At 42.5% G+C, this 23957-nt stretch overlaps 1 protein-coding gene across 1 annotated transcript; it reads right to left on the bottom strand.

Moving 5' to 3' along the window:
- Positions 1–12176: 12176 nt before the first annotated feature.
- Positions 12177–19397, bottom strand: klf5b (Kruppel like factor 5b). The gene is made up of 4 exons (XM_023981542.3): positions 19092–19397; positions 16061–16934; positions 13762–13821; positions 12177–13362 (listed from the first exon to the last, which is right to left on the bottom strand). Exons 1-4 carry the CDS (start codon positions 19269–19271, stop codon positions 13184–13186), a joined length of 1293 nt encoding a protein of 430 aa, XP_023837310.1. The 5' UTR covers positions 19272–19397; the 3' UTR covers positions 12177–13183.
- Positions 19398–23957: the final 4560 nt, after the last annotated feature.

The following is a 23957-nucleotide window of genomic DNA, read 5'->3' as shown; positions in this document are numbered from 1 at the left end:
CATGTTTGTACCAGAACTCATTTAGACTGTGTTGTTGCTGGTATGTGATTTTGGTTTCACTAGCAGATTTGAGTGCTATACTCACATTCGCTGGAATTCAGAAACCTAAGCTTGTCCTGGAACGTAAGGATAAGATGAGCCAGGATCTTTGGCGGGCATTCAATCATCTATCCAAGTGTGTATACCGTAAGGGCACTTTGCTAGGCTTTGATATGGCAATACAAACAACAATTCCCCTATACTTAGTGTATGCATCCCATAGGCTTATCAATGATATGAGGTGATTTTCATGATAGTGTCCAACACAATTAGTTTTCGCTGATCCCTCCACATACTGAAATGTTTCCCCTCTTGGTGACAGGTGGAACTTAGGAGCGGCTCCGGCCGCAGATCCAGGGCAACCACCACATAGTTGGTTGAAGTCCTGAACAAGTCTCGGGTCCAGGATGTCTCGGGCAGGCATCCACGCCCGCTCCTAGCCCTTCCAGTCCACCAGGTACTGCAAGGTGCCCCAGACCCGACAAGCTTCCAGCAGACGCCAGACTGTGTAGGCCGGGCGGCCGTCAACAAGTCGAGGGGGCGGAAGGGCATGTGTGGGGGGAGAAGGGACTGGTTCTTAACAGTTTGATATGGGAAAAGTGGAAGGATGGACAGACTCTCAATGACCTGGGGAGCTGGAGACAATAGGTGACCAGGTAGATGCGACTCAGGATCCTGAATGGTCCTACGTAGAACTGGGCRAGCTTCCGAGAATCCACTTTTAAAGGAGGATCACGCTCTGGCCCAGGTGCGGCAACAATGTTGAATGAACGCCTTTGYTGAGGGCACCCCCGCTTCGGCCTCTTGTTCAGGAAACAGGAGGGGGGGACTTCTCCAGCCCCCTGGTTGACCCACTCTGCCCATTCAGCTATTGGTGGAACTCAGAGGAGAGACTCACCTACGCCTCCAACAGGGAGCATAAGGCTTTCCAATACCACGCAACGAACTGGCRGCCACGGGTTGAGACAATGTCCTGGGGGAAACTGTGTGTTCGAAAGACATGGTTAATCATGATATTGGCTGTCTCCTTGACTGAGGTAGGGCATGGCGATGAAATCGGCTGCCTTGGAGAACTGATCGACGACCACCAGGATAGTGATTAGCCCTTGGGATGGAGGTAACCCAGCCGATCGCTATTGTGAGGACTTTCTTTGGGCACAGGTGGAGCAGGCCATAACGAAGGATCTAACATCCTCAATCGTGTTGGGCCATCAGAATTTCCGCCTCAGGAACTCAAGTGTCCAATTAACCCCTGGATGCCCAACTAATTTAGAGGAATGTCATCAATCAATCAATTTTATTTATAAAGCCTTTCTTACATCAGCTGATATCACAAAGTGCTGTAAAAGAAACCCAGCCTAAAACCCCAAACAGCAAACAATGCAGGTGTAGAAGCACAGTGGCTAAGAAAAACTCCCTAGAAAGGCCAGAACCTAGGAAGAAACCTAGAGAGGAACCAGGCTATGAGGGGTGGCCAGTCCTCTTCTGGCTGTGCCGGGTGGAGATTATATCAGAACATGGCCAAGATGTTCAAATGTTCATAGATGACCAGCAAGGTCAAATAATAATAATCACAGTGGTTGTCGAGGGTGCAACAGGTCAGCACCTCAGGAGTAAATGTCAGTTAGCTTTTCATAGCCGATCATTCAGAGTATCTCTACCGCTCCTGCTGTCTCTAGAGAGTTGAAAAAAGCAGGTCTGGGTCAGGTAACACGTCCGGTGAACAGGTCAGGGTTCCAGAGCCGCAGGCAGAACAGTTGAAACTGGAGCAGCAGCACGGCCAGGTGGACTGGGGACAGCAAGGAGTCAGTAGGCCAAGTAGTCCTGGGACATGGTCCTAGGGCTCAGGTCACCTGAGACAGAGGAAGAAAGAGAGAAAGAAAGAAAGAAAAAAAGAGAGAGAGAATATACTTAAATTCACACAGGACACCGGATAAGACAGTATAAATACTCCAGATATAACAGACTGACCCTAGCCCCCCGACAAATAAACTACTGYAGCATAAATACTGGTGGCTGAGACAAGAGGGGTCGGGAGACACTGTGGTCCCCGTCCGACGATACCTCCGGACAGGGACAAACAGGCTGGATATAACCCCACCCACTTTGCCTAAGCCCATACCATTAGAAGGATATCTTCAACCACTAACTTACCATCCTGAGACAAGGCCGAGTACAGCCCAGGAAGATCTCCGCCACGGCACAACCCAAGGGGGTGCCAACCCGGACAGGAAAATCACATCASTGACTCAACCCACTCAAGTGTCGCACCAGTCCTAGGGATGGCATGGAAGAGCACCAGTAAGCCAGTGACTCAGCCCCTGTAATAGGGTTAGAGGCAGAGAATCCCAGTGGGGAGAGGGGAGCCAGCCAGGCAGAGAGAGCAAGGGCGGTTTGTTGCTCCAGTGCCTTTCTGTTCACCTACACACTCCTGGGCTAGACTACACTCAATCATAGGACCTACTGAAGAGATGAGTCTTCAATAAAGACTTAAARGTCAAGATGGAGTCTGTATCTCTCACATGGATAGGCAGACCATTCCATAAAAATGGAGGTCTATAGGAGAAAGCCCTGCCTCCAGCTGTTTGCTTCGAAATTCTAGGGATAGTAAAGATGCCTGCGTCTTGTGACCGTAGCGTACGTGTAGGTATGTACGGCAKGACCAAATYGGAAAGATTGGTAGGAGCAAGCCCATGTAATGCTTTGTAGGTTAGCAGTAAAACCTTGACTGAAGTTTATTTAGTGCTTTATCCGGGTAGACGGAAGTAGAGCATTGCAGTCTAACCTAGAAGTGACAAAAGCATGGATTAATATTTTTGCATCATTTTTGTACAGAAAGTTTCTTATTTTTGCAATGTTACGTAGATGGAAAAAAAGCAGTCCTTGAAACAGTCTTGATATGTTCGTCAAAAGAGAGATCAGGGTTCAGAGTAACGCTGAGGTCCTTCACAGTTTTATTTGAGACGACTGTACAACCATCAAGATTAATTGTCAGATTCAACAGAAGTTCTCTTTGTTTTTTGGGACCTAGAACTAGCATCTCTGTTTTGTCTGAGTTTAAAAGTAGAACATTTGCCGCCATCCACTTCCTTATGTCTGAAACACAGGCTTCCAGGGAGGGCAATTTTGGAGCTTCACCATGTTTCATCAAAATGTACAGCTGTGTGTCATCCGCATAGCAGTGAAAGTTAACATTATGTTTCCTAATGACATCACCAAGAGGAAAAATATATAGTGAAAACAATAGTGGTCCTTAAATGGAACCAGCTTTTTCAAAAAAAATTGAGAGGAATGGGAGATTCGATATAGGCCGATAGTTTTTTATATTTTCTGGGTCAAGGTTTTGCTTTTCAAGAGAGGCTTTATTACTGAAACTTTTTGTGAGTTTGGTACACATCCGGTGGATAGAGACCCGTTTATTATGTTCAACATAGGAGGTGCAAGCACAGGAAGCAACTCTTTCAGTAGTTTAGTTGGAATAGGGTCCAGTATGCAGCTTGAAGGTTTAGAGGCCATGATYATTTTCATCAATGTGTCAAGAGATATAGTACTAAAAAACTTGAGTGTCTCCCTTGATCGTAGGTCCTGTCAGAGTTGTGCAGACTCAGGACAACTGAGCTTTGGAAGAATAYGCAGATTTATAGACTAGTCCGTAATTTGCTTTCTAATGATGATGATATTTTCCTCAAAGAAGTTCATGAATATATCACTGCTGAAGTGAAAGCCATCCTCTCTTGCGGAATTTTTAGTTTTGTTCCAATTTTCCTCAATTAAGTTGGAAAAATAGGATGACAGAGCAGCAGTGAGGGCTCTTCGATACTACACGGTACTGAGGAAAATTTCTTTGAGGAAAATATCATCATCATTAGAAAGCAAATTACGGACTAGTCTATAAATCTGCGTATTCTTCCAAAGCTCAGTTGTCCTGAGTCTGCACAACTCTGACAGGACCTACGATCAAGGGAGACACTCCAAGCTGGTCGGAAGTTTGGTGTAGCGCCATTTCCGTTCCAAGTTTCTGGAAGCTTGCTTCAGAGCTCAGGTATTTTCTGTATAACAGGGAGCTAGTTTCTTCTGAGAAWTKTTTTTTGTTTTCAGAGGTGCGACTGTATCTAGGGTATTGCGCAAGGTTAAATTGAGTTCCTCMGTTAGGTGGTTAACTGATTTTTGTACTCTGACGTCCTTGGGTAGGCGGAGGAAGTCTGGAAGGGCATCTAGGAATCTTTGGATTGTCCGAGAATTTATAGCACGACTTTTTGTGATCCTTGGTTGGGGTCTGAGCAGATTGTTTGTTGCGATTGCAAACGTAATAAAATTGTGATCCGAAAGTCCAGGATTATGAGGAAAAACATTAACTTCTTATGGCTGGGGGCAGTATTGAGTAGCTTGGATGAATAAGGTGCCCAGAGTAAACTGCCTGCTACTCATGCCCAGTTGCTAATATATGCATAGTATTAGTAGATTTGGATAGAAAACACTCTGAAGTTTCTAAAACTGTTTGAATGAAGTCTGTGAGTATAACAGTAATCATATGGCAGGCAAAAACCTGAGAAAAAAATCCAACCAGGAAGTGGGAAATCTGAGGTTTGTAGGTTTTCAACTCATTGCCTATCAAAGATACAGTGGGATATTTGTCATGTTGCACTTCCTAAGGCTTCCACTAGATGTCAAMAGTCTTTAGAATCTTGTTTGATGCTTCTACTGTGAAGGAGGGGGGAATGAGGGCTCTTTGAGTCAGGGCTCTGACAGAGTGCCATTAGCTGACCAAGCGCGTTCACGTGAGAGAGTTAGCTTGCGTTCATTGCATTTCTGAAGACAAAGGAATTGCCCGCGCGTCGGGAGTTTGGATTGTGTACTGAACACGCAAACAAAAAGGAGGTATTTGGACATAAATGATGGACTTTATCGAACAAAATAAACATTTATTGTGGAACTGGGATTCCTGGGAGTGCATTCTAATGAAGATCATCGAAGGTAAGTGAATATTTATAATGCTATTCTGACATCTGTTGACTCCACAACATGGCGGATATCTTCATGGCTTGTTTGGGCTCTGAGCACTGTACTCAGATTATAGCATGGTGTGCTTTTTCCGTAAAGTTTTTTTGAAATCTGACACAGCGGTTGCATTAAGGAGAGGTTTATCTAAAGTTCCATGTATAATACTTGTATCTTTTATCAATGTTTATTATGAGTATTTCTGTAAATTGATGTGGCTCTCTGCAAAATCACCGTGCAGTTAGATTAACAAGAATTTAGGCTTTCAACYGATATAAGACACTTGTATRTACCTAAATGTTTAATATCCATAATTTTTATGATTATTTATTAGAATTGCAAGCCCTCCAGTTTCACGGGAAGTTGTCCCGCTAGTGTGACGCCTAGCCTGATTGAGTTTTTGTCACACAATAGCACATAAGGTCAATGTTGAATTACTTTACAAATTAATAAAAAATGAAAAGTTGAAATGTCTTGAGTCAATAAGTATTCAACCCCTTTATTATAGTGAGCCTAAATAATTTCAGGAGTAAAAATATGCTTAATAAGTCACTTAATACAGTCGGAAGTTTACATACACTTAGGTTGCACTTAACTTGTTTTTCAACCACTCCACAAACTTCTTGTTAACAAACTATAGTTTTGGCAAGTCGGTTAGGACATCTATTTTGTGCATGACACAAGTAATTCCTCCAACAATTGTTTACAGACAGATTATTTCACTGTATCACATATCCAGTGGTCAGAAGTTTACATTCATTAAGTTGACTGTGCCTTTAAACAGCTTGGAAAATTCCAGAAAATTATGTCATGGCTTTAGAAGCTTCTGATAGGCTAATTGACATCATTTGAGTCCAAGTGGAGGTGATCTGTGGATGTATTTCAAGGCCCACGTTCAAACTCAGTCCCTCTTTGCTTGACATCATGGGAAAATCTAAAGAAATCAGCCAAGACCTCCTCTTGGTTCATCCCTGGGAGCAATTTCCAAACGCCTAAAGATACCACGTTCATCTGTACAAACAATAGTATGCAAGTATAAACACCGCTCAGGAAGGAGATACGTTCTGTCTCCTAGAGATGAACGTACTTTGGTGCGAAAAGTGTAAATCATTCCCAGAACAACAGCAAAGGACCTTGTGAAGATGCTGGAGAAAACAGGTAAAAAAGTATCTATATCCACAGTAAAACGAGTGCTATGTCGACATAACTTTAAAGGCTGCTCAGCAAGAAAAAGCCACTGCTCCAAAACCGCCATATAAAAGCCAAACTATGGTTTGCAACTGCACATGGGGACAAAGATCGTACTTTTGAGAAATGTCCTCTAGTCTGATGAAACAAAAATAGAACTGTTTGCCCAAAATGACCATCTTTATGTTTGAGAGGAAAGGGGAGGCTTGCAAGCCGAAGAACACCATCCCAACCGTGAAGCACGGGGTGGCAGCATCATGTTTTGAGGGTGCTTTGCTGCAGGAGGGACTGGTGCACTTCACAAAATAGATGGCATCACGAGGAAGAAAATTTGGTGGACATATTGAGCAACACTCAAGACATCAGTCAGGAAGTTAAAGCTTGGTCACAAATGGGTCTTCCAAATGGACAATGACCCCAAGCATACTTCCAAAATTGTGGCAAAATGAATTAAGGTCAACATAGTCAAGAGTATTGGAGTGCCATCACAAAGCCTGACCTCAATCCTATAGAAAATTTGTGGGCATTACTGAAAAAGCGTGTGTGAAGCAAGGAGGTCTACAAATCTGATTCAGTTACACCAGTTCTGTCGGGAGGAATGGCCAAAATTCACCCAACTTATTGTGGGCAAACTTGTGGAAGGCTATCCGAAACGTTTGACCCAAGTTAAACAATTTAAAGGCAATGCTACCAAATACTAATTGAGTGTATGTGAACTTCTCACCCACTGGGAATGTGATGAAAGAAATAAAAGCTGAAATAAATCATTCTCTCTACTATTATTCTGACATTTCACATTCTTAAAATAAAGTGGTGATCCTAACTGACCTAAGACAGGGAATTTGTACTCGGATTAAATGTCAGGAATTTTTAAAAACTCAGTTTAAATGTATTTGGCTAAGGTGTATGTAAATGTCCGACTTCAACTGTATGTTTCATGGACTCACTCTGTGTGCAATAATGACTACCTCACCCCTGTACCCCACACATACAATTATCTGTAAGGTCCCTCAGTCGAGCAGTGAATTTCAAACACAGATTCAACCACAAAGACCAGGGAGGTTTTCCAGTGCCTCACAAAGAATGACACCAGTAGGTAGACGGGTAAAAAAAAAAAAAAGAAGCTTACATTGAATAACCCTTTGAGAATGGTGAAGTTATGAATTACTCTTTGGATGGTGTATCAATACACCTGGTCACTATAAAGATACAGGCATCCTTCCTAGCTCAGTTGCCAGAGAGGAAGGAAACCGCTCAGGGATTTCACCTGTAGGCCAATAGTGACATTAAAACAGTTACAGCGTGTAATGGCTATGATAGGAGAAAACTGAGGATGGATCAACAACATTGTAGTTATTCCCAAATTCTAACCTGACAGAGTGAAAAAAAGAAGGAAGCCTGTACAGAATAAAAAATATTCCAAAACATGCAATAAGGCACTAAAGAAAAACTACAAAATGTGGCAAAGGAATTAACTTTATGTTCTGAATATAAAGTGTTATGTTTGGGACAAATCCAACACAACACAGCACTGAGTACCACTGTTCATATTTTCGAGCACGGTGGTGTCTGCATCATATTATGGGTATGCTTGTAAGGGTTGGGTAGGTTACTTTCTAAATGTAATCCGTTACAGATACTAGTTACTGTCCAAAATTGTAATCAGTAATGTACATTTTGGATTTCACAAACTCACTAACATAACCTGATTACATCCAGTTACTTTTAGATTACTTTCGCCTTAAGAGGCATTAGAAAAAAACAAAAATGTATGTTACCAATTGAATCTATTGCAGGATAAATCAATGTTAAAGTTTACATAACTGGCCATATATGGATGTTAAATKTTACTTTATGGATTGGTTGTCTAGGCTTCTTCTAACCCATCGCTTTCTACTACATATAATAATATGACTAAATTATATATACATTAATATATATAATACAGTCCAAAAATGGATGTAGCAACTACAGATTGCCCCTTTATGTCTATTAAAAGTGTATGAGTTTGAGCATGTGTCCATTAGGCCTATTGATAAAAAATGTTATCAGCATGAATTAGATTGAGCAATAAAAGACCCACTCATAGGCTGGGATCCGCGCTATGCAGCTGTTGCAAGAATGCATTTTTCACTGKCTGTCCACTGGTTTCAAAAACAATGATTGATAGGCAGCTTAAACCTCTTGAAGATACAGTATATACATATGAGATGGGTAATGCAAGATATGTAGACATTATTAAAGTGACTAGTGTTCCATTTATTAAAATGTCCAGTGATTTCAAGTCTATGTATATAGGAAGCAGCCTCTATGTGCTAGTGATGGCTATTTAACAGTCTTGCGGCCTTGAGATAGATGCTGTTTTTCAGTCTCCTCAATCCCAGCTTTGATGCACATGTACTGACCTCGCCTTCTGGATGATAGCGGGGTGAACAGGCAGTTCCTCGGGTGGTTGTTGTCCTTGATGATCTTTTTGGCCTTCCTGTGACATCGGGTGCTGTAGGTGTCCTGGAGGGAAGGTAGTTTGCACCCGTTGATGCTTTGGGCAGACCGCACCACCTTCTGGAGAGCCCTGCGGTTGCGGGTGGTGCAGTTGCCGTACCAAGCGGTGATACAGCCTGACAGGATCCTCTCCATTGTGCATCTGCAAAAGTTTGTGAGGGTTTTAGGTGACCAGCCAAATTACTTCAGCCTCCTGAGGTTGAAGAGGATCTGTTGCGCCTTCTTCACAGCACTGTCTGTGTGAGTGGACCATTTCAGTTTGTCATTGATGTGTACGCCGAGGAACTTGAAGCTTTCCACCTTCTCCACTACGGTCCCATCGATGTGGATAGGGGGGTGCTCYCTCTGMCGATTCCTGGTCGTGATGATGGTAGTGCTGGTGAGTTACCGCCGCGCTGATATCCAATAGTTCTTCCCAGATGTATGTAATAACACAAAAACAATTCTGGGCAAACAATGTAAGAAATAATACATAAATGTAATACTGCAAAGTTTCCAAAGAGCAAGAAGCGAGGCAGCCCTCTGTCAACGCCATTTTCCTGTTTGAGAGAGCAGCAGTGTTATTCACATCAATGCGCTATGTAGATATCAATAATAAGTGACATCAAATCAAATTCAAATTACATTTTCAAATTTCATTGGTCACACACACATGGTTAGCAGATGTTAATGCGAGTGTAGCGAAATGCTTGTGCTTCTAGTTCCAACAGTGCAGTAATATCTAACAAGTAATCTAACAATTCCACAACAACTACCTACCACACACAAATCTAACAAGTAATCTAAAAATTCCCCACCAACTACCTAATACACACAAATCTAAAGGGGTGAATGAAAATATGATAATATAAATATATGGATGAGCGATGGCCGAGCGGCATAGGCAAGGTGCAGTAGATGGTATGAAGTACAGTATATACATGTAATATGAGTAAAGTAAGATATGTAAAAATGATTACAGTGGCATTGTTTAAAGTGACTAGTGATCCATTTATTAACGTGTCCAGTGATTGGGTCTCAGTGTGGGCAGCAGCCTCACTGAGTTAGTGATGGCTATTAAACAGTCTGATGGCCTTGAGATATAAGCTGTTTTTCAATCTCTCGGTCCCAGCTTTGATGCACCTGTTACTGACCTCACCTTTTGGATGATAGCACGGTCAGCAGGCAGTGGCTCGGTTGATTGTTGTCCTTGATGATCTTTTTGGCCTTCCTTTGACATCGGGTGCTGTTGGTTTCATGGAGGGCAGGTATTTTGCCCCCGGTGATGTGTTGTGCAGACCGCACTACCCTCTGGAGAGCATTGCAGTTGTGGGCGGTGCAGTTGCCCTACCAGGCTGTGATACAGCCCGACAGTATGCTCTCGATTGTACATCTGTAAAAGTTTGTCAGGGTTTTGGATGACAGGCCAATTGTCTTCATCTTCCTGAGGTTGAAAGGCGCTGTTGCGCCTTCTTCACGACACTGTCTGTGTGGGTGGACCATTTCAGTTCGTATGTGATGTGTACGCCCAGGAACTTTCCACGTTCTCCAATCCTGTCCCTTCGATGTGGAAAGGGGGGTGCTCCCTCTGCTGTTTCCTGAAGTCCACGATCATCTCCTTTGTTTTGTTGACGTTGATTGAGAGGTTATTTTCCTGACACCACACTCCGAGGTCCCTCACCTCCTCCATGTAGGCTGTCTCGTCGTTGTTGGTTATCAAGCCCACCACTGTTGTGTCGTCTGCAAACTTGATGATTGAGTTGGAGACCTGAGCCAACTCCTCGTGCTTACCGACTGGAGAAGTGTGGTACTGGTCAGGCACCGTGTTATGCGGTGGAGCGCATGGTGTCTCCAGTGCGCGTTCACAGCCCGGTGCGCTACATCCCAGCTCCCCGCATCTGCCGGGCTAGGGTGAGCATCCAGCCAGGACGGGTTGTGCAGGCTCTAAGATCGAGACCTCCATTGCACCTCCACGGCCCAGTGTATCCGGTGCCTCTGCCAAGGACAAAGCCTCCTGTATGTCTCTCCAGCCTGGTGAGTCTGGTGCCTGCTGCCAGAACTAGTTCTCCTGTATGTCTCCCCAGCCTGGTGAGTCCTGTGCCTGCTGCCAGAACCAGGCYTTCTGTATGTCTCCCCAGCCTGGTGAGCCCTGCGGCAGCTCCACGTACCAGACTGCCCATACGTCTCCTCACTCCAGTGATAATCCATGGCAAGAAGCCTCCAGTGATGACCCATGGCACAAAGCCTCCAGTGATTATCCATGGCACGAAGCCTCCAGTGATTATCCATGGCACGAAGCCTCCAGTGATGATCCATGGCAAGACGCCTCCAGTGATGTCCATGCAAGAAGCCTCCAGTGATGATCCATGGCAAGAAGCCTCCAGTGATGATCCATGGCACAAATCCTCCAGTGAGGAGTCATGGCATGAAGCCTCCCTCGACGGCCTCCAGTCCGGAGTCTCCAGCGACGGTCTCCAGTCCCGGACCTCCGCGACGGTTCCAGTCCGGAGCCTCCAGCGACGGTCTCGCAGTCCGGCGCCTCCAGCGAGGTCTCCAGTCCGGCGCCTCCAGCGACGGTCTCAGTCCAGCGCATTCAGCGACGGTCCCCAGTCCGGGACTCGCAACAAGGGTGCCCAGTCCGGGGCCCCGCAACGAGGGTCCCAGTCCGGGGTACGCAACGAGGGTCCCCAGTCCGGGGTCGGCGACGAGGGTCCCCGCATCAGAGGTGTCACCCAAGTGGGGTGGACCAGTGGTGGAGCGGGGTCTGCTTCCCGCACCTGAGCCGCCACCGCGGATAGATGCCCACCCAGACCCCCCTATAGGTTCAGGTTTTGCCGGCGGAGTCCGCACCTTAGAAATACAAATAATGAACTAAAGAAACATAGAATGCCACCCCAAATCAACCCTGACCAAACCAAATAGAGACATAAAAAGGCTCTAAGGTCAGGGCGTGACAAGTAGGGGGTACTGTCACGCCTGACCTTAAGAGCTTTTTATGTCTCTATTTGCCTCTTTTGGCTCGGAAGGCGCCCATCCCACGTCGGGACTCAGGCCGGATCGTCAGGTTTTTACGCCCAGCCAGCTCGTCAGGATGCTATGCCTCCGCCGATTATCGGGCTTCCACGCCTCAGCAGGATCAACAGGCTTTCACGCCCCAGCCGGATCGTCGGGTTCCTATGCCTCAGCCGGCTCGCCTGGCTCTCATGCCTCTGTCTATATCTGTCTGGTTCCCCGCTCTGTTCCCTGCTTCAGCATTAATGTTCGTATGTCTTTGTATGCCCGTGTGCTGACGCTGGTCCTGTTCTGTTACCTGTCTGTTCCGCATTAAATGTTTAACTCCCTGCACCAGCTTCTCATCTCTGGCGTCGGTCCTTACATAAATATTGGTAACCTGAAATGATAGCTCTTATTAAATGTATTTAATCAAATTATGAATAAATAAAAAATTTACAACACACAGTAAATACAGTATCTTACATTTTTGTATAGACAAGAAAGGCAGTAATCAAGTTATTTTTACAGTGTACCAGACTGTCTTTTACTTCATCTTTAATTAATTTATAAAACATTACAGGTAGAATCTTTAATTAGACAATAACAMAGCATACTCCTGCTCGTTTTGTTAAAAATCAAAGGGATGGGGCTGGAGAAATGTAACCACTCAAATTCATAGACATAGATGTAAGGACTGACCATTCATGACATCAAATGTATAGTTTTAACCATGTTTGGAGGCTATACAGTGTTTCACATTTATGCTGTTTACAAACATTGGAGTAAAACAAGTTGAACTAAGCTCATGAGGCATTTATAAGTTATATACCTCAAGAATCAATGGTTATATGTCATTCATTTATGAGTCCAAAAATGGATGTAGCAACTAAGGAGTCTAGCTTTAAAAGGCACTTAGAAAATCAGTATAATCARTATAATGTGTGATATTATTTTTTAACTTAAACGTCAATAGCAATACATTGTCAAATATTGTCTTTCAGTGCCAATACTCAGTAGAAAAGGAAGCGATGATACAGTAGATCAGGGTTTACATTTTCTAAACCTCTCATTGAGTACCCCCAACTGTTACACTTGTTCGATATATTCCAGTATTAGCACAACTGATTCAACTGGTCAACACATCATCAAACATGATTCGTTGAATCAAATGTGCTAGTACCGGAATAGATCAAATACGTGGAATGGCTGGGGGAACTTGAGCAGAGGTTTGGGAAACACTGCTGTAGATAAACCATAGAGATACTAAAAGTAGCTCGTTTGTCATTATATCTTGACTCAATCCACCTTTGGGCTCTTATTAAAAAAAATCGAACCATGGCAGTATTTACTCAAATAAATACATGGAAAATCTACACTCATGTTGCAGTCACAATTGTATGGTGAAATGTGTTGAGATGTACTTAAATATAATGTTTCATTTGACTTCGATCTAATAAAAAAAATACGATTCATGTAGGTTTCCCTATCTCTGGTGCCTCTTCGTGTGTAGAGCCAGGTGGTCAGACCGGGAGAAACAGCGGTTACACACACCACACTGGAAGGGCTTGGCCCCTGTGTGTTTCCTGAAGTGGCGAGTCAGCTCGTCGGAACGAGCGAAGCACCACTCGCACCCCTCCCAGGAGCATTGGTATGGCTTCTCTCCTGGAATGCAGCACCGAATTAGATTATACTACAGCAGCAACAGGGACGATCATGTTACATCATAAAATGTACAGTAGTAACTAAATCATTTAACTATACTACTTATGTTGATAGGGTCAGTAAAGATAAAATKTAAATATTAACATCAAAAAGTATCTTGAATGAATTAGAATCCATAATAAAAAAAATAAAGACTTAAAACACAAACCGGTTTAGTTTGCTTACGCTCTTTAAAACAGCTTTCCCATTGCAGCAACATTTGGCGGGCCATATTTCAGTCAGCATAAAAAATGACAAAGCATTCTTCTGCCTAGTAACATAACATACTGCCTCCCCCCCAAAATAAAATATGAGTCACCCATGACAGGACTTTTATAATGTTACCAGTTAAACACTTACCTGTATGTGTCCGCAAATGGGCCTTTAAATGGGAGGACTTGGTGTAGACTTTCTTACACGCTGATGAAAAAGAATGGAACAAAATGTATGTCATTACAACATAACTATAATTGATTCATAAGCTTTTAACATCCTACATCTAACAGAGTGGAGTTATTGGTCACGATTGAATTATAAACCACACCTTGCATTAGTGACACCCCACTGACCTCTAACACTCTCCTGTGGAGTCAAAATGGAACCCACGCGCCATTTCTGTCTCTTAATTTGTCGTGTTTTTAAAGTTTTGTAATGTGCAAAAGTGCAATCGAAGTCTCAACAATAGTTAAATAACATTGTAATGGAAATGTTGTGAGTTTTATGACAATTTAGTCATGTTTATTGAATGAGTTGGAAAACATATTGACATTGTGCCAGCGCCTAGCTAGCTACATTAGTGAATACTGCTAACTAGCTAGCTAGCTTTACCACCCTGTGTTTRTACATTTTACTAACTGAATTTGAATGGTTTGAATCTWTGTCAAATCCATCAATGAAAAGTCCAACTGAAAATGTCTCCTTATTGCTCCTGGTAAGCCTAAGCCAATTGTCTGCAAAGGTTGTTACATTGTAATTATAAAGGTTATACCTTACTGAGTTTTACTTTACACTAAAGGGAAACKTCACAAGTTTTCAACTTCATATTCATAATCTCCAGCACCCCCCCAACATCAACAGATGTGAAAATGGTGTGTTTCTATGTTTTGTAGTAAAAAAAAATAGAGGAAGATAARTGTTTCCAATGACAATGGTGTGCATTTTGTGATTTTGACCAAATGTGACTAGGAAGTACCTACTAACTGTCTACCAATTGGGTGATAATGTCATTGGACATTATGTCATCTTTTTGTATATTTYTTCACATATGTTGATGTTGGGGTGGTGCTGGAGATGATGAATATAAAGTAGAATTTGTTTTAAATTTCCCTTTAAGTCGCTTACTCCTGGGTAGGTACATGATAATTACAAGTATATCCTATGTAACTAAATTGTTCTTACATTACACTTCATTTGGTATAGCATTTGAACCAGGTCATAACATAGAAATAAATCAATTTAAAAGGCTGGTAGTTAATAACAGGGTCTGCCATATTCCAATTGTTGTTTGCGTGATCTTTACGATTTAATTCCATGGGTTTCAAAAACGTCATCATCTAATCTGCTCCTAGTTTTTGACTCAACAGCAAACCAAAGCCTCTTTCCCACTATATGTTCCTTTTATAAAGCATATTGGCAAATGTAACTCCCATAAGTGAGGCGCATGACCCATAGACTCAAGGTAAGGAAACATTTAAGTAATTCTCTAAATGAGCACCTAGACTCTTTCCCCTAGACACTAGTGTAGCTCTGAGAGTATTGGACAAGTGTAAGCAATATGGATCCTCCATCTTCCCCTCTGATAGGCCAGGTGGAATTGTTGCCATATTAAATCCAAATCATATCTCCTAGGGGTTGATTTGGGATTCAGGAATTTTGTCATCCCTGCAATATCTATCCCTGTAAGCAGGGATGTAGTGCTGCCGGAGCACGAGGGAGCAGTGCTCCCTCACTGTTTTCAATTTGAGAATCCACGTAGCTGGTAACAACATTTGGGGGAAATTATTTCCCGCAACATCACATAATGATGAATGACTATTTAACATAACAGAAGCGAATGAAATAGCATAGTAGGACTGTAACGTTACTGTGTTACACCAAAAACACCTAATTTCTAGTGAGATTTTAGGATGGCTAGCTGAAGCTGAAATAGTCACATTTCTTGTCTCATGTGCCCAAAACTCAACAGCGCGCGCCACTATGTATGCTTTGATTGAAACAAAATACAAGAAGGCTAATAGTTGAACACCATCTTCTCTAATTCACTCACAAAACAGTAATTAGAGAAGATATAATTGCRCATTCCCATGAAACTGATTGACATTAAATGATTGGCATGCAGACACAGTTCGTACATTTCACCGGTAAAACGTGATGATTGCCTATTTAGAAATCAAGTATGCCTGACTTGGTGTTTGAGGGTATTAAAAATATACTATTTTCTTGAGACAATATGTGTTGGCATAGGCAGACGTTACATTGGGACGATGCGTTTTATGCATATTCTATAATAATATTCAATAGTCTACATCTGTCAGGACAAACTTTGATTGAGAAATTATRAGGTAATTATTTTTCCAAAAATTCACACTCCCGCACCTAAGAAAATATCACTACACTATTGCCTGTAAGTGTAATGAGACTCCCTGTCAGTTCTTCTCACCTTGAACATCACAGTGATGTATCCTCCTTCTCTCCAGCTCAGGGTTATTCCTACGGTTACACCTCCCTGGACTTGTCTGGGCCAACGCTGGGGACACTGGCCCAACACCAGGGCTCAGGCCTGCTCCAAGACTAGAACTTTGGCCTTGTCCAAGACCTGGACTCTGAACAAGTCCTGAGCTTTGGACTGGCACAAGATCAGGACTCAGATTCGAGGCAATCCTTGCTGCATAAGATGGAGGCAGAAACAGATTCTGGATCAGCTCTTTCCCTCTGTCCGGGCTCCCTGGCTTGGAGTTGGGCGGGGACAGAGGAAGATAGGCTGGTCGCTGCTGCGAATGGCTTGCGAACTGGGTTTGCAGAGTATAGCCACCATTTTGTGGGCATCCCATAGATTTGACAGCACTTTGGGGGGATGATAAGTGGACGTTGCTGAAAGGGAACGACATGGAGGACACGGGGACCCCGCTGTGGAGGTCTGAGTTCACTGGATGACTAGGCACCAGCTGCTCTAGCTCAGAGTTCAATAGCTGGAACAACGGAACATCTGGGAAGTCCAGGGTGTGCATTTCCTGTTTGATGAACATGCTACTTCCTGTGTCTGTTGAAGCACCATAAAGCCCAGGGTGTTCTGGAAGTGTTGTTGGACCAAGGTTGCCGTGGCAACTGGGGTGCATGAGGGAGTGGGAGAGAGACTCTGTCTTGATGGGTCTCATAGGCCGACATATGCCCGGGCTCAGGTAAGTGACGTCAGGGAAGAGAAGGCTCATGTTGATGCTGTATGGGGAACTAAGGTCCTCTGTGAAAGATGTCTGTCTGGAGTCTGGGACTTTCTGAGGATAAGGGGACAGATATTTGTCCATCTCAGATTTACCCTGTAATGAAAAAATAGATAATGGTGGGTGTTCAATATGAGTATTTGTAAGTTACATTTAATACAGTTTTGTGTTAAATCATTAACTTGTGAATATCCATGATTCTATCATTGTAACATCATGAAAAGCAAGGAGGACTATAACTTAGTTCTAACAATCCAATCCTTCACTGAAATGGCCTATAAAGTATTCACAGGGCTATCACTGAAATAGACCCATGTGAAGGCGACTGGAACATGGTGTGGCGTGGGTCATCGCTTAATCTCTGTTTATATATTTTTTTGCAGCCCTACCAGTGCTCATAGGAGTGAAAGGAGAGAGTGGTGACCATGTTCATATCAACCAGTCTGCAGTGAAACATTTATCATGTAGGCTACACTGTACTCCACAATGGCCTTATGCTACATTCACCCTTCTCCCGTAAAACCATTCATTCCACATCCCTAAAAAGACTACGCTAGCCTCCCGGATGGTGCAGGGGTCTAAGGCACTGCATCGCAGTGCTAGCTGTGCCACCAGAGACTCTGGGTTTCGAGCCCAGGCTCTGTCGCAGCCGGCCTAGCGTCGTCCGGGTTAGGGAGGGTTTGGCCGGTAGGGATATCCTTGTCTCATCGCGCACTAGCGACTCCTGTGGCGGGCCGGGCGCAGTGCACGCTGACAAGGTCGCTAGGTGTACGGTGTTTCCTCCGACACATTGGTGCGGCTGGCTTCCGGGTTGGATGCTCGCTGTGTTAAGAAGCTTGGTTGGGTTGTGTTTCGGGGGATGCATGGCTCTCGACCTTCATCTCTCCTGTGCCCGTACAGGAGTTGTAGCGATGAGACAAGACAGTAACAACTAGAATTTGGGGAGAAAAAGGGGGTACATTTTTKAAAATATATATTTTTAAATGTATGCTCTGACCAGCGCAAAACAAGATCACATTGCACAATGTTATATCTGTCTCCATGTGTCAATCAACTGATATTGAAACATGTACAGTATTTGGATAAAACAACTGGAACCGGTGGGCTTCTGAAGAGTAGCCAGGCTTCTGAAGAAGGCTTAGTGCTCCAACCTGGTCACAGAGCATTTCGTATTATTATGTACACAGTCCATTTAGGATGATATGTTACATTTCGTATGGAATGTATTCATCTGTGGATGTCCATTTCATATGACATGTTACAAATTACAATTGGTATTATATGTAACGAATACGCTAAACGTATGACATGTTACAAATTCTAGCTAGGTGGCTAACGTTAGCTAGGGGTTAGGGTTAAGGTAGGGTTAAGCTTAGGAGTTAGTTTAAGGGTTAACGTTAGGGGAAGGGTTAAGGCTATGGTTAGGGGAAAGGATAAGGCTATGGTTAGGGGAAGGGTTAGCTAAAAGGGTTATTTCAAGTTWGGATTAGCTACATGCTAAGTAGTTGCAAGTAGCWAAAAAATTGTAACTTGTTGAAAAGTAGACTAATTAGCTAAAATGCTAAAGTTGTCCAAGATGAGATTCAAACTCACAACCGAAGGGTTGCTAGACCTTTGTGTTTATATGCCACTCTACTTTCGTTTTTGCCTTATTAAGTAACAATCTGTCTTATATAACCATACCAAACATAACATATAATACAATTGTGGGTTTTTCAGATTGACATTTATTATGTTACGTCTAGTCTATGAAACCAGGCTGGGCGACCCTGTCTAGTCGATGGAACTCTATGACTGATTTTAGACTGTCCAGCTGCTGCATGCGCTGCACATATCTATCCTAAGAGATGGGGGGAAACGTTTCATCTCAGTCCACTATCTACCTGTCTGTACATGTAGGCTATTTTGGCAATTAGATATCAGAATAGTATAATATAGCCTAAATATCAAAGTGTTCCTTTGTCAGTTCAGTACGAACCAGGGTGCAGGGAATTTTGCATACCACCTTGACTACTGTAGACCGACAACCTGTCTTTACAGTGATGTGGGTGAATAACGTCCCGTACTATTTTACAAAAATCACATGGGTTACATCTACGTACGACTATCAATACGAATACCCGAGCCTTCGATACACTCTTTGCCACTACGTTTCTCTTCTAAAACGGGGTGTGTTGTTGTGGCTGTGCGCCAACAATTCCATGCAATCTACTTGCTCAAACTGTAAACTCCCTTTCTAATTGAATACCGTACCAGATTGTAGTCGTGAAATGAAGCGCTGCCACTGATTGTGTTCCATATGTTATGACCTTCTTCTCCTCCTCCTTCTCTTCTCAGCCCGTGTGCCAGTGGTGGTGCAGCGAGTTTATGGTTGTCGAGAGCGTCCTGACCCAGAGCATACCAAACATTATTCGTTAACAAGTCAGTGGCCATAAACGCTGATAATGTTACGTTCAGTATTCCGCGAAATTGGGCAAAATGAATAATTTATCATCTGAATAATTCCGATTTCAACAAAAAGCTCAAGCCAGGCAGCTGTCAAATTCTGCATATGCTATCTTGTTTTGTGTATGTGCTTATCAAATTACACAACTGCATGATAGCAGTGTGGGCGGAGCTGGACATGTATTGGCCATATACCACGAACCCCCTAGGTGCCTTATTGCTATTATAAACTGGTTATCAACATAATTAGAGCAGTAAAAATAATTTGGGGGTCATACCCGTGGTATAAGGTCTGATATACCACGGCTGTCAGCCAATCAGCATTCAGGGCTCTAACCACCCAGTTTATAATGCAGAATAGACAGAACATAAATCTTAAAGTATTGGGTAGCTTTGCCTTTAGATTACATTTCAAGGAAGGGAGGAGTGAAAAGGAAAAAGACAGCAACGTGATTGTGGGATGATCAACTTGTCAAGTGTGGAAACCTATTAATTAATTCAGTTACTTATTCACAGCCATTAAAATAACATTGTGACACATAAAACCTATTCCCCTCCAGCAGTATATGAGAATGACAATACCTTCTTATTGACCTAATATAGGACACTTGAATGATTCAGCAGCACATTGTTGTTCCTTTGTGACACCAGGCTTTTTGAGGGCCAACTGTGGATGATACATTCTATACAGGCCCTTGGAATCAATCCCACATGTTCCTATTCAAGTAATATTGAACTTAGCATCAATAGAATTTACCAGATACAATGCTTTTTTTTTGTCCCTAGCCTACTTAAAAAGTGTCTAGGAAACCGGGCCCATGAAGTTTGACTTGATGATGAATGCTTTGTATATTTAATGTGTCAGTGTGTTTGTTAGGAGATGTTCTTGTGTTTCAAACTGTTCCTCCTGTCCAGGAAACTGTCCCTTATKTCCGTCTTAGTTGTTCACTCTAGTCTTGTTTATACCTGGTGCTAAAATGCATAATTTGTTCWGAACTTGTCTACATTCTGATTGTGCCCACATTTTCAGACATGCATCTACACATGGTATTAAAATGGGTTTCTTATCTGTCCACTGTGTCCGCACTGTGTCCACATTTCCCTGTCCCTCCCTGTATGCAAATTTTGACAGTCATTCTTTCAAAATAAAATATATGTATTTATTTTAAGATACATATTTATGATATACAGTGAGCTCCTAAATTATTGGCTCTGTACCACAGCACTTTGGATTTKAAATTATACACTGGCTATGATGTTAAAGTGCAGACTGTCAGCTTTAATTTGAAGGTATTTTCATTCATATTGGGTGAACCGTTTAGAAATTAAAGTACTTCTTGTACTTTAATTTCACATTTTAGGAGACCAAAAGTGTTTGGACAAATTAACTTATTAGTGTATTAAAGTAGTAAAAAGTTAAGTATTTGGTGCCATGTTCATAGCATGCAATGATTACATCAGGCTTGTCACTCTACAAATTTAATTGATGCATTTGCTGTTTGTTTTGGTTGTGTTTCAGATAATTTTGTGCCCAAAATAAATGAATGGTAAATAATGTATTGCGTCATTTTGGAGTCACTTTTATTGTAAATAAAAATAGAATAGGTTCTTATGGCTGAGATCCCGTTAACGGGATCGACTTGACAACAGCCAGTGAAAGTGCAGGGCGCCAACAGAAATCTGATAATTAAAATTCCTCAAACATACAAGTATGTTACACCATTTTAAAGATAAACTTGTTGTAAATCCAGCCACAGTGTCTGATTTCAAAAAGGCTTTATGATGAAAGCACACCAAACGATTATGTTAGGTCAGTACCTAGTCACAGAAAAACACAGCAATTTTTCCAGCCAAAGAGAGGAGTCACAAAAAGCAGAAATAGAGATAAAATKAATCACTAACCTTTGATGATCTTCATCAGATGACACTCACAGGACTTCATGTTACACAATACATATATGTTTTGTTCGATAAAGTTCATATTTATATCCAAAAATCTGAGTTTACATTGGCGCGTTATGTTCAGTAATGTTTTGCCTCCAAAACATCCAGTGATTTTGCAGAGAGCCACATCAATTTCCAGAAATACTCATAATAAACATTGATGAAAGATACAAGTATTATACATGGAACTTTAGATAAACTTCTCCTTAATGCAACCGCTGTGTCAGATTTCAAAAAAACTTTACGGGAAAAAAAACACCATGCAATAATCTGAGTWCAGCGCTCAGAGCCCAAACAAGCCATACAGATATCCGCCATGTTGTGGAGTCAACAGAAGCCAGAAATAGTATTATAAATATGCACTTACCTTTGATGATCTTCATCAGAATGCACTCCCAGGAATCCCAGTTCCACAATAAATGTTTGTTTTGTTCGATAACGTCCATCATTTATGTCCAAATACCTCCTTTTAGTTTGCGCGTTTAGTACATTAATCCAAATGCGCAGGCACTAGGTCCAGACAAAGTCAAACAATTCCATTACAGTTCATAGAAACATGTCAAACGATGTATAGAATCAATCTTTAGGATGTTTTTAACATAAATCTTCAATAATGTTTTAACCASAGAATTCCTTTGTCTTCAGAAATGCGATGGAATGCAGGTCGCTCTCACGGGAGCGCGCGTGGTCAGCTCATGCCAGACACCTGACTCAAAGAGCTCTCCTTCCCTCGTTCTTCACAGTAGAAGCATCAAACATGGTTCTAAAGACTGTTGACATCTATTGGACGCCTTAGGAAGTGCAATATGACCCCAAAGACACTGTATATTGGATAGGCAAACCTCAGATTTCCCACTTCCTGGTTGGATTCTTTCTCAGGTTTTTGCCTGCCATATGAGTTCTGTTATACTCACAGACATCATTCAAACAGTTTTAGAAACTTCAGAGTGTTTTCTATCCACATCTACTAATAATATGTATATATTAGTAACTGGGACTGAGGAGCAGGCCGTTTACTCTGGGCACCTTATTCACCCAAGCTACTCAATACTGCCCCCAGCCATAAGAAGTTAATGTGGATACTACCTTGATGACGGATAATCCTGAATGAATCGTGAATAACGATGTTACAGATGCACAAATATCATACCCCCAAGACATGCTAACCACTCACCATTACAATAACAGGGAGGTTATCATTTTGGGATGGGTGGGTGTATGATAAAACACTCTGAAATGGAATGAGATGGGGAGGTACTATCTGTGACATGTCAGAATCAGTTCCCACACTTGACTTGTGTCAGCGTAACCACTGAATAATGGCAGGGATCAGTGTAACCTGTCAAAACAGGAAACACAGGTATGTCCATGTGTTGGCACAGCATACAAAACATCAGGTTGAGGGTTCAGTTAATTGCCCAAAACACCCAAACAAACACACACACACACACACACACACACACACACACACGCACACGCACACGCACACAGACAGACACACTAGTGGCGGTCAGTGCCGTTTATGATGACAGAGGACAATTTTGGTTTTTCATGAGCATGGCCTTATTTCTATTACAGCATATTGGATGACTGTCATTCATATCCCATTCATCCAGTTCAATGTAACATCGATAGGTTTAGGCTACTTCACGATACTCAAATGTTCCCTATACCCATCACGAGGTTGCTTCAACCTAGCCTATGAATGAAAGTTTACATTGTAGGTACATACAGGTCGAGAGAAAATTTTGAGACGACAGAAAGTGACACATGGACAGACAGTGACACATTAAATACCGCCTTGCACATTCTTGCCTGCATCTAGCTTATCTAGGGTGTAATCATTAGCCCAACAGTTGCGAACAAGAGTTTCTAATGGATGAATTGTGATATTTCTATCCCCGTTTCATTGATTTATATTTTATTTAACTAGGCAAGTCAGTTAAGAACACATTCTTATTTACAATGACAGCCTACCCCGGACCAACCCGGATGACGCTTGGCCAATTGTACGCCACCCTATGGGACTCCCAATCACAACTGGATGTGATACAGCCTGGAATCAAACTAGGGACTGTGGTGACGCCTCTTGCACTGAGATACAGTGCCTTAGACCGCTGCGCCACTCGGGAGCACTATGCTTCCGTTTAAGAAACGTTATTCAACAGAATCAGCGTAATGAATATACCCCTGACCATGCATAAACACGGTTCACTTTCATAGCAGCCACATTGTATTCCTTCTCGCCTCTATGCACTCTCCTCCTCTCACCTTTTTCCTTTGTTTGTGGACTTCAATGAATAACACGTCAGCTGTATGTGACCAGTCRAAAAACCTTTCCAAGCCAAACCATGTCATAACCGCTACACACAGCCTACATTGTTGTCCCCATATTAGCTAAAGTAACGTTCTAGTCAACATAGCTAATAGAACTAATGTATTAGTAAACCCGCTACAATCTTTCAGTAATGTTACAGTGTATAGTCAGTAAGCAGTTACACCGGCGGGCTCCGGTGGCGATACATTAATAAAACTAAAAGATTACCTTGACTCAGAAGAGTTTCAGTGAGTTGGATAGCCATAGTCAGCTAGCTAACATAGCATCCCTCTGTTTGAGCCGGGTGTTTGAGTAACTAAACTGGCCAGCTGCATTTGCTAGCTAAGTAAGTGAAACTGAAAGTGAAAATGACAAAATCTCTTTCTCTTGCTTCTCCTCCATTTTTGAAGAAA

This window comes from Salvelinus sp. IW2-2015, linkage group LG36, assembly GCF_002910315.2.
Source record: "Salvelinus sp. IW2-2015 linkage group LG36, ASM291031v2, whole genome shotgun sequence".
NCBI lineage: Eukaryota > Metazoa > Chordata > Actinopteri > Salmoniformes > Salmonidae > Salvelinus > Salvelinus sp. IW2-2015.
The sequence above is the reverse complement of the archived record's forward strand: the minus strand, read 5'-3'. Positions and strand labels throughout refer to the sequence as shown.

Bases quoted from the DNA above. Each gene is read 5' to 3' on its own strand.
- klf5b (XM_023981542.3), bottom strand. From the start codon at position 19,271: ATGGCCACTGACTTGTTAACGAATAATGTTTGGTATGCTCTGGGTCAG. The intron at 13,822-16,060 runs GTGAGAAGAACT...CTTTTTCATCAG, and splicing joins ACATCACTGTGATGTTCAAG to CGTGTAAGAAAGTCTACACC. The intron at 13,363-13,761 runs GTAAGTGTTTAA...GCTGCATTCCAG, and splicing joins CCATTTGCGGACACATACAG to GAGAGAAGCCATACCAATGC.